Source organism: Coccinella septempunctata, chromosome 9 (assembly GCF_907165205.1).
Source record: "Coccinella septempunctata chromosome 9, icCocSept1.1, whole genome shotgun sequence".
Lineage (NCBI taxonomy): Eukaryota > Metazoa > Arthropoda > Insecta > Coleoptera > Coccinellidae > Coccinella > Coccinella septempunctata.
The window spans coordinates 10,934,331-10,949,707 of record NC_058197.1 but is presented as its reverse complement, the minus strand read 5'-3'; the positions used below and the strand labels follow the sequence as shown (position 1 = coordinate 10,949,707).

At 34.6% G+C, this 15,377-nt stretch overlaps 1 protein-coding gene across 3 annotated transcripts in view; it reads left to right on the top strand.

Moving 5' to 3' along the window:
* Nucleotides 1-15,377, top strand: part of LOC123320672 (flotillin-2) — a 248,107-nt gene that overhangs the window by 226,915 nt on the left and 5,815 nt on the right. For 2 of the 3 annotated variants that reach the window (XM_044908051.1, XM_044908052.1), the window contains exons 2-3: nt 5,230-5,526; nt 14,978-15,210. In XM_044908051.1, coding sequence (XP_044763986.1) covers nt 5,230-5,526; nt 14,978-15,210 — 530 coding nt within the window. Of the gene's footprint in view, nt 1-5,229; nt 5,527-9,055; nt 9,247-14,977; nt 15,211-15,377 lie in introns of those variants that run through there. The other variant, XM_044908053.1, reaches the window with a different exon arrangement.

The window sequence follows — 15,377 nt, the reverse complement described above, 5'->3', positions numbered from 1 at the left end:
TTTGGGTGGAATTTTATTCGCTATTATTCCATTGTCCAAACTTGCTCGTGGATCTTTGCAGATTGCGGGGCTATTTATGCTGTATTCAACGAAAACGCAGCCACAGATTCATCAACCAAATCTGATCATAACTCTGAATTCCCGGTTGTAAAGAAATTTGGGGAATTTAAAAAATTTGTATTATTTGTTTGGCTGAATTTGGTTACCCACGAGTTTCTTCAGAAACTTCTTAATTCCACTGTGAATCACTAGCAAGAAATCGTCTAACGTTTAGAACAGCTACATATGTTGCCAGATTGTTGTGGAGATTTCTAATAATGACCAAAATTCCCAACTAAAAGAGGTTTAAAAAATCCTGATAACTCATTTTTATTGCTAATAGTGGAGATTCTTGGAATATCTGACAAATCGGTTGAAGGAATTCTGGGAGGCAACTCTCATCCTCCGAATTCTGTTGGGCTGATCAGTAAAGATTATCGCAAGCTATAGGTAATTTTCTGAGCTTCTTATTATCCTTTTACTCATACATTCCCCAGATTTCTCGATTCATTTATAATGATTTATATTAACAAAAAAAATATTTACAACAAAGGACAAAGGATTGCTCAGGATGCTCACGTACCTACTTCTAATTTGAAAAGCATAAAATCACAATTTGGGAAAAGAGCAGTATTTTGTAGACTTTTCGAAAACTATGGTCAGTTCAGGATTTATTTCAAGATTTTTGAGGAATATGCAAGTCATCATGAAATTCTTCATTGCAGTGATTGAATTTTACCTGATACGAGGATGTATTGCTATCTAGTTAGTCTAGACCAGTTCCATGCATAAAAAAAATATTGCGTTACCATAGCAATGAACAATAACTCATTAGAAATGTCAGTGTGAAGTTTGAAGTCAAAAAAGTAAACCAGGATTACACAATAAATAAAAAAAAGAAGATGTCCACCGAAATTGTGAAAATCGAAAAATTCTTGTATCGAGCCATCATAAAGTACCTGTATTTAAAAGGGTCAAGGGGTAAGCAGATGTACGAAGATAAGATTTTTCATGGTCGCATACGAAGGACATTGATCACCAAGGGTATTGAGCAATGTCCTTCGTATGCGACCATGAAAAATGCCAGTTTTTGTGTCAGTCCCCGAAAATATCATGACATGATTTTATCGAATGGATCCCCAAATGTTTGAATGTTGACCAAAAGCGTGCAAGGGTAGAAGCATCGCGTTCTATCTGTGCTCGATTTGAAAACGATGTAGACTTCTTAAACCGAATTGTTACTATGGATGAGACTTGGGTACATTTCTAAGATCCAGAAACAAAGCAACAATTGATGGAATTGCGACACTCTGGTTTTCCAAGACCCAAGAAGTTTCGTGTCCAAAAATCTGCTGGAAAAGTTCTTGCTTCAGTTTTTTGGGATTGCCATGGAGTAATCATGATGGATATTTTGTTTGAAAGTAGAACAATAACCGGAGATTACTATTCGACATTACTGACCACTCTATGGAAAAAAATTAAAGAGAAAAGACGAGGAAAGCTATCCAAATATGTTTGGTTTTTGCAGGACAACGCCCCTGCACACAAATCTCAGGTTACCATGCAAAATATTCTTAATTTAGGGTTTGAATTACTAGAACAACCCCCTTATTCACCAGATTTGGCTCCATGCGACTATCATCTCTCTCCTCAACTGAAAAACAGTTTAAAAGGTCGTAAATTTTCTTCCAACGAGGAGGTTATAAAAGCTGTGGAGGTTTGGTTTGTAGAGCAAGAAGAAACATTTTTTTGAAAGGTCTAGAGACGTTGCAGTTTCGCTGTAATAAATGTATCCAATTAAGAGGAGGATATGTTGAGAAATAAAATATTTTGACATTGAAATTTTGTTTGGTAGGCTAAGAATTTTTCAATATATCCTCGTCTATCATTTTTCTTCTATTGTTATTCATTGTTCTTGAAATTGGATACACCGCCAAATCCTAATCTCACTATCACTTTCTTCAGTCTAGATATTCTAGAATTTTCCACTCCGAATAAGCCTAACAATTGTGTAAGGAAGGGATATAAAGTTCTGGTGATAGAAAAAAAGACTTACCTCATCGATTTCCTCCGGTCCTTCACCCAAACAGAACTGATCTTGCACAATATCCAAAAGACACTGCTGCAACTAAGGCCCAATCGAACATGACACAATTTCAGCAAGAGATACTTCTTCACCAAATTCACACCAAATTCAATTTACCCAAATATCACCAAGAACGTCCTTGAACTTGATATTGCCGGTCCCGAACTTCCTCTTATGATGAAATCCCAATAAATGACTGTTTTCTTTGTGTCTTCTTCGTTCATCTGATGAGAATGTAAGATATGTGGTACTTTCCCAGTCTACTACTCCTCCTGCGGCGATTTTACTGCTGCTTGACACCATTCTTCGGTTAACGGGGTTTAGGTTGATGATGGCCTATACGTTAGGTCAGTCGTATTACATCGACGACTATGTGATCGGTTTATTGAAGCGGAGTTTCGTTAGATATGAATAATTTAAGGGGTATTAATTTTGGGGTGGAGTAGAAGGGTTATACGATGTTGGCTAGATTATTCGACATCGAGAGGGAAGAGAATTAATAACAGTGGTTTGTCTTAGCTGTTCGGAACGGAGTTACTTATATCACATCCGTCTATAGAGATTCATTAGCTTGAGATATATGTGGTTAATTACATGTTGAAAAGTACACATTATCCAAACTTGTGAAAAAAGTCACGTGTGAATTCTCTTACATTTTTTTTCTCATTTTGATTTAATGATTCAAGAAGGACGGATGAATCATAATCAGAGAGTTTCAGCAAGTCGGAAGAATAAAAATTGGCTTCAAAGATCACGAAAATGAGTTATTTCGAAATATCTCCTCTCCTTTGCTTTCAATCGTATTCGCATTCTTCATAAAATTTGTAGAGCATAACATTATCTATAAATTTTGTTCGAAGCAATTTTTTCTACGTTCGAACGTTTTTGAGATAGGTATATGTATAAAGAATATACAGGAGATTAGAATTCTACATGGACTTGGCTCTTTCGCATGTATAGCTAGGCTCCTCGCCCTCATCACTCTGTACTGTCTAGTTCGAAAACGGTTGAAAGTATGTAAAATTGCTTTTTACAAAAGTTGTTTATAATTTTATTACCTACCACTCACAAAAATACGCACATACAAAAACGATTAAAGGTGAGGGAAAGGAGATATTAAAAAAAAAAATGCATTGTAATCATCTTCAAACTGTCAGGTTACGAAAACACCTCCTGAGTAGTGTCAAATTAATAGGTCTACACGTCTGCAACACCGAGATTATTCGTCTGTATGAAAATCCCGAGGAACCTTGCTTCACGTCTGAATTGTCAATCTCTCGAAAAGTAGCTTCTTTTGGCTACAATCAACATATCCTCTAAAAATCTGATGACGTCCGAGTTTTTTTTTTCACCATCTACTTTTTTGCCAGCTCCTCTAGGCAAACTATCAGATTAAAATAAATTTATTATCAGAGCCACGTAACGCATGTACGGTATCTCAATCTAACACGCTCGAGTATTTACACGTAAAGATTTTTTTACATCTTTGAAAAACTGCAGACACTTTTCCCACCGCTGAAAGTGCATACACCACAGAACCTTTTTTTTTACCATCTAATCTTCAAAATCCACCAGATCTCCAAGATGCTCGAGTAAATCCCGATTTAGCATCGCGGGTTCCTCAACTATAAGCTATCCAAATGATTCTCAGAATGAAACATCACCAAGTGATCCGTTTATCTATTCGCAAAAAAATATTGTGGAAGCAAACGAGTGATCAAGCTATTCGAGAATATCCTTCGCACTTCAAAGAATCATTGGTCAAAAACGAAGAAATTTTTTTAAGGATTTTACAAAAACGCAGAAATGACTTCTCTCAAGTCGCGAAAAACAATTCTTCCACAGAGATACCAAGAATCCAACAAATCTGTGGCGTTTGGAAAAATTCCTGGCAAAATTTTAAGTTGTAGGAGTATGGTTTTCTTCCTGAGACCAACAAGGAATTAAATATGATACATGGAATGCCATAACCATGCAGTATTAAATTTTTCATCGGAAAACTGGGACCATCCTTCGGCTTCAAGGCATCTCTGGCGAGCCCACATAATACTAGGACTAGATTATTGCTCTCATGTGTGGAGCAAAGCGCTCGAACAATTCTTGGATTCCATCCAGAAAAGAACAATACGTGCGATTGACTCCCAAACTTTAACAGCCAGTCTACAGCCCTTAGAAAATCGAAGGAATATTTCAGAATGCCAGATTCTCATGCAGCACTAGCACTACACATCGTGCACATCCCTATGTTGTAATTAACCAGTTCTACCAGAAATTTTTCTTTCTTCACACTATAAAATTATGAAAGACATATTTTCAGCTGTTGAATTTTCGTTGGAATATTATTTCCAGCATACTACACTTACTGATTGTGCATTTAGTTCAAATTTGGAATCAACTGAACGCTAAACTTTATACTTTTCTTGCTATTCTCCTCATGACTTGACATGAGAAGTGCTTCTCCTTATTATATTCAGATCATGATTCCAAAATTGAACCCTTCCAATTAACCATCGTTCTGGGAAATGACTGATATACCTACTGCATCTTAAATTCCTTCTCACATCTGCCCTTCATATCACCATTGACTTAACCTCTCCTCGGGTCATCAAATACACTCAAATTTCCGTTTCATTTGTTATTCTTCTCTCGTCAAGCTAAACGAATACGTTTGAAGAACAAGAGTACCAAAGAACGGTTATTGCACTTGAGGAATCTCCTGTGAAAGTTATTTTTCTAGGTGTTATTACCGTTTACAATTACCGGCTACGTGACAAATGGAACGTAGTACAGGTGGAGAAATTGTGGATGTTCATTTAGGAAGTGTGAAAAACTGAGAGTTTTTGATGGGAAAATACTGTGAATTCACATTATATTATGTTAACTTTTCCTCTCGTATGATATTTCAGAACCAAGATCGTTCCTTAGAATATTCCAAATATTTCAACGAACTGTCTTCGCGAATCATCCTGTACACAATCGAATGTCAATATTCATTAGATGATGTGTTCCTCTCATCTTCCTTGTTTGAATGTAGGGTGTAGATTGATCCAATATGTCGATCATTCGCAATAGTTTTCTAACTTTCCTTTTTTTTCATCTTGCAGGAGGCTGCTGTGGTTCTACAAAGAAGGTCACTGTGGTGGGCGGCTGGGCGTGGGCATGGTGGCTGGTGACAGATGTCCAGAGGTTATCCTTGGAGGTTATGACACTGAACCCTTGCTGTGAGAGCGTGGAAACAGCACAGGGTGTACCGCTTACCGTAACTGGGGTAGCGCAATGCAAGATCATGAAGGCTGATGAACTTTTGCAAACAGCTTCCGAACAGTTCTTGGGTAAAACCGTCAAGGAAATCAAGGCTACTATACTACAGACGTTGGAAGGTCACTTGAGAGCAATATTAGGTGAGCATTCAGTGTGTTTACCTCTTAAATCGAGGAAAAACGAAAACAATGAAAACATATCAAAAAGTCAGGGGTTTGGGTATAATTTATGTTCTTTTTTCATTCTCACTTGGGAATTTGATTCATTATAAAAGATTGATAAGGACATAAAAACTGTTTCCCCCCTCTCCTTTCAGCTCATTCTTTATGGTCATGCTCCTTTCTGTCGACTCCCGATTATTGTAGTATCTTGTGTTGCATATACTACGGAGTGTGATTGACGAAATGGTTGTAGATGGACGTATATACAGACCACTGAAAAAAAAAGCGCTAGGAGCATAAACCAGGGTATAAGTAACTAAATAATTCTTGTTATTGTTTATTTCAGTTATATTCTAACTGAACATTCACAAGAAATGGTCTCGAGTTGCGAGCACCTAGTACCGATTTTCCACAAAAATGTGGTAATTACTACGTATTTGCAAAAGTTAGGTACCTATATGATTTTCCGAGCATGCTTTGGATTCGAGATATTTTATTCGCTGTCGTAAGATTAAAATTGTATCCAATTTTTAAAGTCAAGCTTGCATATTTGAAATTAACAGATCAAGTTGTCATTTGTTACAATTTCAAAATGACCCTTTATTTTATTGAAAAATGATCTCACGAATGAATTGTCAAATCCATAGGCGTATCAGGATTTTTACAAACGTTCACAATGGAAAGTATCGTTTTTACAATAACAAAATATAAAAAAATTTTAAGGAATAAGAAAATTGTAATTCAATCTAGAGAGGAATTATGAAAAAAAAAGTTTATTGATTACGGAAACTTTTTACATTTTTACAACAGAAATGTACGTAATTTTTCATGATGAAAGGTTTTAAACGTTCCATTTTGTTCTGTTCTCCTGAACCTGTCTCCTAAGCGAATAAGTAAAATAAATTGAGAAAATCACTGCTGAAAAGTAGGGAGCCTCTTTGCGCTTGTACAAATTAATAAACAGGTATTGAATACATCCAACGCTGGTTGGTTTTTGTAATCTCGTATGGGCAGGGCCAGATTAAACTCTTTTGCTGCCCTAGGCCAATTACAATTTGACGGCATCATGAATTGAGTAAATAATTGAATAAATTTGCAAAACGAGTGATCTTCGCTAAAGAAGTTTATGAATATTTGTCACAAAAATCAAACAATTGAATTATTTTGCGCAATATTTTCATGTTTTTTTAGTATAAATTTTTGTACAGTATGTTTCACGTAAGAGGGCCACTGCATTTTGTAACATATGCTCCGAGCAAAATTAAAATCCGTCAAAGTGATGTTATTTTTTAATCAAAAATCCAAGTATGCTATCGGGAAAATAATGGACATAGGCTTGAAAACCCGTATTCCAAAAAATAATAAATTCTGCAAATTCGAATGGTAAGAGGCAGTCCATTTCAATTTAGGTCAATTTTTCACTGCTCATTATAAATAAGTTATTTTCGAATATTCCAAATGACGATTCAATTCTAAATTGCGGAATAAATATAAATTATATTTATATATCGATTCCAAATTAGAAAAAATTCGCTATATTCACATACATATTTCTGAAAAACAGTTTTTCTTGTATGACATGGCATCAAAAAAATATACGATCCGTATTTAAAATGAAAAAGTGTCGTATTCCTATTGAAAAAGTGCCTTTAGAAAATTCTTATTGTTTTTAGATATTTCCGAAAATAAAAAGATTATGGCACCTTTTCTAAGTCGACAAAATGTCAAAATTTGGTTATATCTTCAAGAGAAATGAAGCGGTTTTCACGAATGGACTTTTCACGAAAATCGAGCCCAGGACTCCCCTCAACTATCTAGTACCTACTATAGACAGCCAAAATCAAACAATTTGAGATACCTCTTTCTTGATTTCAAAATATGGCTAAAACTTTGAAATGTTGAATCAAGTATTTATTGCGCAATAACAACATGGATAATTTCAAATTTCGAATGAGATTCACAACATATTTAAAACCATTAATCATACCTCCGAATTCAGAATTGATTGAGCATTTCGAAAAATATGAAAAAAAGTCCCAACTATCTAGATAAAAGTTTGCCCTTTTTGGAGAAACTGGATATTAACGTGAAAAGAAGTTGAAATTTTTTACCACTAAAAATATCTAAAATTCATGCAAAAATATTCATTGTTCTTTGATTTTAATAGGAGCAATTTTTTTCTATTTATAAAATGTTTAATCTTTCTGCAGAATTCTCTCAAACTCCTGCAATTTCTCCACAAAATTCCCAATTCTAAATAATGTAAATGATATAACAAAGATATATACGTAATACGAATCATTATGTAACTCCATTCAAATTCTTCGATCATCTCCAGACTCCATCTATGAGTTCGCTTCTCTAATTGACTCGTAGGTCATCAAGATGGAGAAGATATTTCACAACCTTGAACTTGACACTTGCCCACATTCATTAGTGGAGTGATATATTACATTTGTCAATTCCGTTGAAGTAGGTTTCCATAAAATTAACTTCGAGTATTTGATTAATCACGTCACTTCTACAAAACAGGGGACACAATTTTTGTGAATTTAGGAAATTAAAAATTATCCTATTAATTATGGAACTGATAATTTTTTTTTACCATTTTAGCCAATATGTTATCCTATTGAATTGACTACGCTACTACGCATTGGCAAATTAGATGCAGAAATAATTTTGTTTTTTGTTTCCTATTTTTTCATCGGTCAGGAGAAACTATGACTATGAGTTATTGATTGAAGAAATATTAGATAATATAAACGATGTTTCGATCTCTCATTTCACTTCAAATCGTTCATCAATGAAAATATTCTAATGATGAATTTGTAATTTTGAATTCACGATTCAGCATCTAAATCATCGTTATCAAATGTGAATATTTATTTTTTTTACGAGTGCCTACTGCAACTACAATAAGTAGTATTGAATAATTGATTGTACATACAATTCGAATAAATAAACAATTTCGTGCTTTTGTGAAGCATACCTGAATAATTAATTTGTTCGTTAAATTATCTTGCAGTTTGCATTAATCAATTATGGGGAAAACTTGATTTTATTCATTTTTCCATGGTTATAGAAATATTGTTCGTTTGATTTAAACAGTTTCATCGCGAAAAATACACGAGACAAATGTAAGAGAATTGCACAACCTGAAGACGTAAGATACATTGTTTATTAGTTTACGAAATGAATAATTCCCTCAAAACAATCGTTATAAATTCTTGATTGATCTAGTTTCGTTCATTATTTACGTTGAAAACAATCCAATCGATAAAAGCATTAAAGTATTCAGTCAACAGTCGTGAATTCAGATGATTTTTGGTCCATGACGATAAGGCCTCCAGCATCCGACGTGAAAATCTGTTGCGAACCTTATCTCCCAGTTGCATTCATGTTCAAGAGAGGTAAATGTAAATAATTGCCGCCCCTTTAAACGCAGCCGGCGGAACGGTGGTGGGAGTCAGTGCTCAAAAGAATATTGTGTTTTGTGTTCAATGCGAAGAATCCGACAAACCGACGTCTGTGTCACACCTTCGACTTTACCTGGTTGTTGCTCTCGTTTTTGCCGAGTTAGAAGTGCCGATTTTTGCCTGTGTTTTTTTTTCTCCATCGGTGTCGTGTCATGGAAATCGTATGGCTGGCAGCGCTGAATTTGACTATGACCATTGGGGCCACTTATGCGATTGTCACGTGGTAAGAATTTTCTGATTTGACAAAAAATTTAATCATGAGAAATGTATGAATTTTGTGATAGGGCTAAGAGCAAGAGTAACTTTTCTGCAATTTGATTTTTTTTTCATTATTTTCCTTTTTTAATTTCGATTCTGAGATTTTTATAGGAATTTTCGAAAGTTCATCGATTAATAAATGCCGAAGGAAAATCAATTAATAATCCATTACTTATTCGATATTTTTTCCATTTGGACTATCTTTTTTTGATTTCATTGTGCCAGTCATTGAATGAATAATCTTGTTCGGTAAGAAATTTCTCAAAAAATATTGAAATAAATCTATAGTCTTTAATTTTTCATCCCTCCAATTGTGCATTGTTATGACTAAATATGCGACTTTGAAACAGGGAAAAAGAAACTGCTACTGCTGTAAAATCCAACTAAACATATTGATATACATACTCATTATATATTCTTCTGTACAATAGAAGGGGAGATAATTCATCATATTGATAATGAAAAAATCAATAAATTACACATGATGGCTTATTCCACGGATAATTTACTGATTAATGTCTATGATGCCGACGCTCTCATTTAATAAAATTTTTCTGCAGAAATTACAATTTTCACGTCATAATTTGTATGTCTATATAACTAGCAAGGTGAGGTAGTGAAAACTGGACGCAACAAGAAAAAAAATTCAAAAAAGAAATAACATTATATTAGCACACAAAAAGGATATATCGATGATATGAAAGCAACAACGATAATAATATAATCAACCGTTAATAAATGCTGTTTTATTTTGTAAAAGGTATGTAACTAGAAGTCTTTCAAGAAAAAAGGGTGTTAATTGATCAAAAAATTGGGACGTGCCTTGAACAAATCAACATCGATATCGAGATTTTGACGATTAGGTAATCGAATTTGTTCCATGAAATTATTTCAAGTGAGATTCCATACCTATAAGATAAGCTCGATTTTTCTCAATATAGTGGATTGAGAAATATCCTAGGAAATTATACGCCTGTTTTTTCTCAATTACATTTTTCTGAATGGGAAGGCGAGTTGACTTCTAAAGTGACTCTAGTATATGGCAGAGGATCAATTCATATATTCATCACCGTATGAATGACGAGGGGTTGCTATTTAGAGACAGTTCTGTTGTTCATCTAAACAGGAAGTGAACTGGCATAGATATTGAGCAAATAAATACAGGATGGGTTTATGCTCCATAGTTGTTATGGATTGTATTCCTTATATTAGTGACGAACCAGTCAGTATTCAACTTCGTTGTTCATTTTTAAGAACTCGCTCAAATTTTGCCACAAGTAAATTTGTTGTCACTAATAGACTAGCTAATCATAGGAGAAATAATGCCAGTTTAATTTTAAATTTAATCAATAACCGAATGAAAAAAAATTCTAGCACGTTCTAAAATCAAGGGTAATTTTTCGGATTTGGGTTATTTGGGTTGCAGTCAAATCAAACAGAGTACTCTTTTTTCTTCAAAACTTCCGTGTTCTTCTTGATGGTTCGTTATGCAATTTCAAAATTGGGAAATTGAGAAATCCAAAAATTCCGATGTTCCGTTACTAAGAAAATAGTGTCCTTCAACTAGGCAAAGTTTTGATTATTATCAGCAAATCAACACTTACTCCTCCTGTCTCTCATTTGATCAAAAATAAGTTATCCTATGTCTGGCAACCACCGTTTGTTACTTAGAGACATAATTGACTTGCTTAAATTCAGCCCACAATTTACATTTTATTAGGACCGTTTCGAACAAAATTGTAACTATAACATTCCCTAAAATTGTTTCATTTCAAAATATGGTTGAAAAGTGATCTAGTTTTAAGCATTATTGTAGATACCTCAAGGAAATGTCAGACATAAACCTTGTACCATTTCTCAAAAAATTTGCCAAATCTTGACTTTGACTCAATTATTTTCAAGGTAAAAAGCATACTACATACAGAAGTGTGGAAGCTGAATTAATGAAATCGGAAATATGTATAGCCAATAAAATTCAATTTATTGCATGATTTTATCTCATTCGGTAAATAATGGAAATTAATCTACTGTTTTACTGTTTAATTAAATTCATTCGTTATGAATCTGACAATATGGATTAGTGCGACGACATATTATGTTCTTCATAACGTCAATGTGAATTCGATATTAATGTAGGCAAAATTTTGCGATGGCTCTTGTTAATTGTGAGGTTCGTGTAAAATTTTGTGTTGATTTATTGTTCGTTTTACATATTTTTTTTTAAATTCTAACCTAGCCTCTTAATAAATGAAGAAATTCTTCTTTCGCCTTAGCAGTTTGTTAAAATTTTAGTACATTTAATTTTTTGCCCATAACTTTTTTACAAAGAAGTATTTTTATTGTTTAACTCATTTCAATTCAGTCCCAAATTTTTTTTGGGATTTCTATAATCAAGTACTCATTCCAACTAACGACGCCTAATAGATATAAATCCAAGAATTTCAACTCTCGTTTCGTGTTCTCCAATAATTACCTGCGCTATTTGTTATTTATTATTCTTTCATTTCGGTCACCTTGCAGATGATTTAATGTGCAAGTTACTGGGCTCCCTAAGGGCCCCCAACACCTGAATCCACAAAATCGACCATTTCGGTATTCCAGGAATAGAAACCCAAACATTTCCTGTTACAAAGATCTTTTAAACGACCGAATCAACCTGATTCTCAAGGAAAAGTACCACGAGATAAGAACAATGATATCTAGCCCAATTACCATTTAAACCTCACAACGAATTGTCGTCCGACAGTTTAATCGTTCCCAATTTTCCCCTCACCAATTGCACCTAATTCAACGGGGTCACTGGGTGAAGGTTAGCGGTGAGTCATAAATCTAGATTCTTCCGCCAAGTCTGGATCTCGAAGATTACGTATACTTTCGCAACATTTGGAAATAAGAATTTAGTTCGCATAGGTGTTGAAACATGGGGACTTTCTCTGAGACAGAAGTTACGACATTTATTCGATAGATGTCTCTTTTATCATTGCAATGAAATTAGAGGGATGGTTGGAGAGCCCACTATGTTAAATCGGGATTTACTCCAGCGTCGTGGATTTTGAAGATTAGATGGTAGAAAAAGAAAAAGGTTCTATGATATAGGCACTATCAGCGATGGGGAAAACCTCTGCAGGTTTCCAAAGATGTAGAAAAAAATCGTACATACTCGAGCGTGTCAGATTAAGATACTGTATATGCCCCACGTGTCTCTGATAATAAATTCATGTTAATCTGACAGTTTGTGTGTTGTGGCTGGCCGTATGGAAGAATTGGAAATGCTAGATAAACATTTTTTTTTCGAACGTGTCAGATTTTCAGAGGATATGTTAATTGGACCCAAAGGAAGCCACTTTTGAAGAAACTGACAATTCGGACACGGACGCAAAGTCACAGTGGTCCTTTAAAAATGCAAAAAAATCGTTACTTGTACATATACTTCATTCACTTTTATTTTAGCAGTCGGTTGGCCATGGAAATTTGACACATTTCACTCTGTATACTACGAAAATGTGGGGTTATGAAGCTTGTCAAAACATTTTTGGGTTTTAAATCAACGCTATGTTGCCCGTTCTACGTAAAAGTTTCTGTTATTACGTATTTTATCACAATGTCGAATCTCTTCGGAAAATATGTGACGAACATAATTGAAGTTTATACAAAATGATTGAAGGCATACCAAATCCAGTTATTTACATGGAAAATACAAGAGATCAGTATAATATCATAATATGCACTAGCTTGAGGAGAGTTAATGTTCGTTATCTTCTTTGGCTTACATCCTTTGTAGATTTCAAAAATATTAACCCGAAGATGAAATGCATATGATGCAGTGGTTGGGAATCGGTATCTTCCGAAGGAATTAACAGATAATTACAAGAATGTTAAATTCTTCAACAAAAATCATCTTGCATCAATATAAGTATAAGGAATTAAAGAAAGTTTCAAGTCAAGATGAACTTCACCTTTGAACAAAAATTTCACATGAATAAACAAGTAACAGGGCAACTTGCGCGTATTTGTGGCTATTCATCTTAATACGTTGATGTAATAATAATAATTAGGTATTTATTAGTACCTTAAGACATTTACATTGTATAGGACAAGTCAAATAAAAATAGAAAAATCCATGTTAGGGAACTTATTCTCCGATGACATTTATCGAAAATCCTATAGTAAACTTTTCGCATTAATTCACTCATACATAAAATTCTCAAATGCCACCACTTTTTTGGGTCTCCCAAAAGAAGGAAATTCTTTGTCATCCTCTTCATTCACAATCTTTCTGATTGTGGAAATATCCAGCTGAAATATAAGTCGTTTAGATTCAGATGAAACATTATATAAATTCTCTTACATTGACTATGTTCGCTACCGTCTGACGTATTGTGGATTTTAGAGTATCAGGATATAACTATTTGAATGAGCGGACCTGAATTAAATTAAATAGCACTTCCTGAAACCCTGTCTCTTTTTTCAATCACTTTCGGCATTTTCGATTTCGTAATAAAAATTGATATTAGTTGTGGCAACGGCGTTATGACATTAACGACATTTCATGAGTGCCAACCTAACGTCGTTCTAGTTTCAAAAACTTGAGAAAGTTATTGCTAAAATAAATTTGAATGAAGTATATTTAGATTGTCAGATTTTTAAGACAGATAGTTAATCTGTTGTAGAAATGTTGACCAATTGATCTGACACTAATCCGGAGGGTTCTCTCAATCTGACAGTTGGAAGATGATAACAATGCCTTTTTTCAAATATCTCCCATCCTGTACCTCTAATCGTTTTTGCATTCAGTATACAAGTTGTAGATAATAAAATTCTATACACCTTTTGTCTGAAGTCATTTTTCATACCCTTATCCGTTTTCGAGCTAGAGAATGATGAGCGCGAAGAGCTTAGCCACACATGTGAAAGGCCAAGGTCAATGTAGAAACCCAGTCTAATGTACATTCATCGCCATATATCTTAAAAACGTTTGAACGTAGAAAAAATTGCTTTGGGCAAAAGTTATAGAAAATGTTATGCTCTACAACTTTCATGATAAATTCGAAAACAATTTGAAGACCAGGGGAAGAGATGATTCAAAAAACTTATTTTTGTGACTCTTGTGGCCAATCTTCTGTCTACATTTCTCTTTCTCTTGAGGTTTCCTGGAATTAAAATGATTATTATTGAAAAAAAAATCAATATTATTCTCTTGAGTCTAGAATGTAGCCTCTGAGATTACGTCAGCATCTATACTGTTTTGAATGGCCTTCATGGGGATATGTTTATGAAAAATTTCTTTTTCATAACTTCGCAAATAAAAAATTCGATTTTACTTGGATGAATTATTCAACCGCTACACTCGTTTCGCTATCAAAATAGCATCTTCAGGTGTGTGAAAGTATACCACCTGAACATGCTACTGTCATAGTGAAACAGGTAGTGTGATCAAAAAGTGTATTGTAGTGAAAATCAAGTTATGGTTTATCATCTCGTATCGGCCACATCAGTCAAACAATTGGCTTTCTTTGGAAGCAAAGAAATATCATTTCATATCAAGTACATACTGGTGTTTCCACCGCCTCTGTTCTCGAGTAAATAAAACGGTACAATGCCCTTCAGCTTCACCTCTCTTCAAACACCATAAACATCAAAGAAAAACGTGCCGACTTAATAGGCATCACATAAAGGTATTTCAATTTGTTTTCCAGGAACTCTTACAGTAGAAGAAGTGTACCGAGACAGGGACCAATTCGCAGCCTTGGTACGAGAGGTCGCGGCTCCAGATGTGGGAAGGATGGGAATAGAGATCCTTTCCTTCACGATCAAGGACGTATATGACGACGTGCAATACCTCGCGTCGCTAGGCAAGGCCCAGACGGCAAGTGTGAAGAGGGACGCTGACGCTGGCGTTGCAGAGGCTAACAGGGACGCTGGGATAAGGGTAGGTTAATAGAACTTATGCTAAAACCCAGTTGAAAGCGATAAAAAAAACGATATACCTTCAGAAATAAAGAGATGAGATTTGGAATTTCTTTATAAATGGTCACAGCTGTCTTTGTCTTTAAGAAGGCTGTGATATGGTGATGCACCGCGATAGCCTCTATTAGA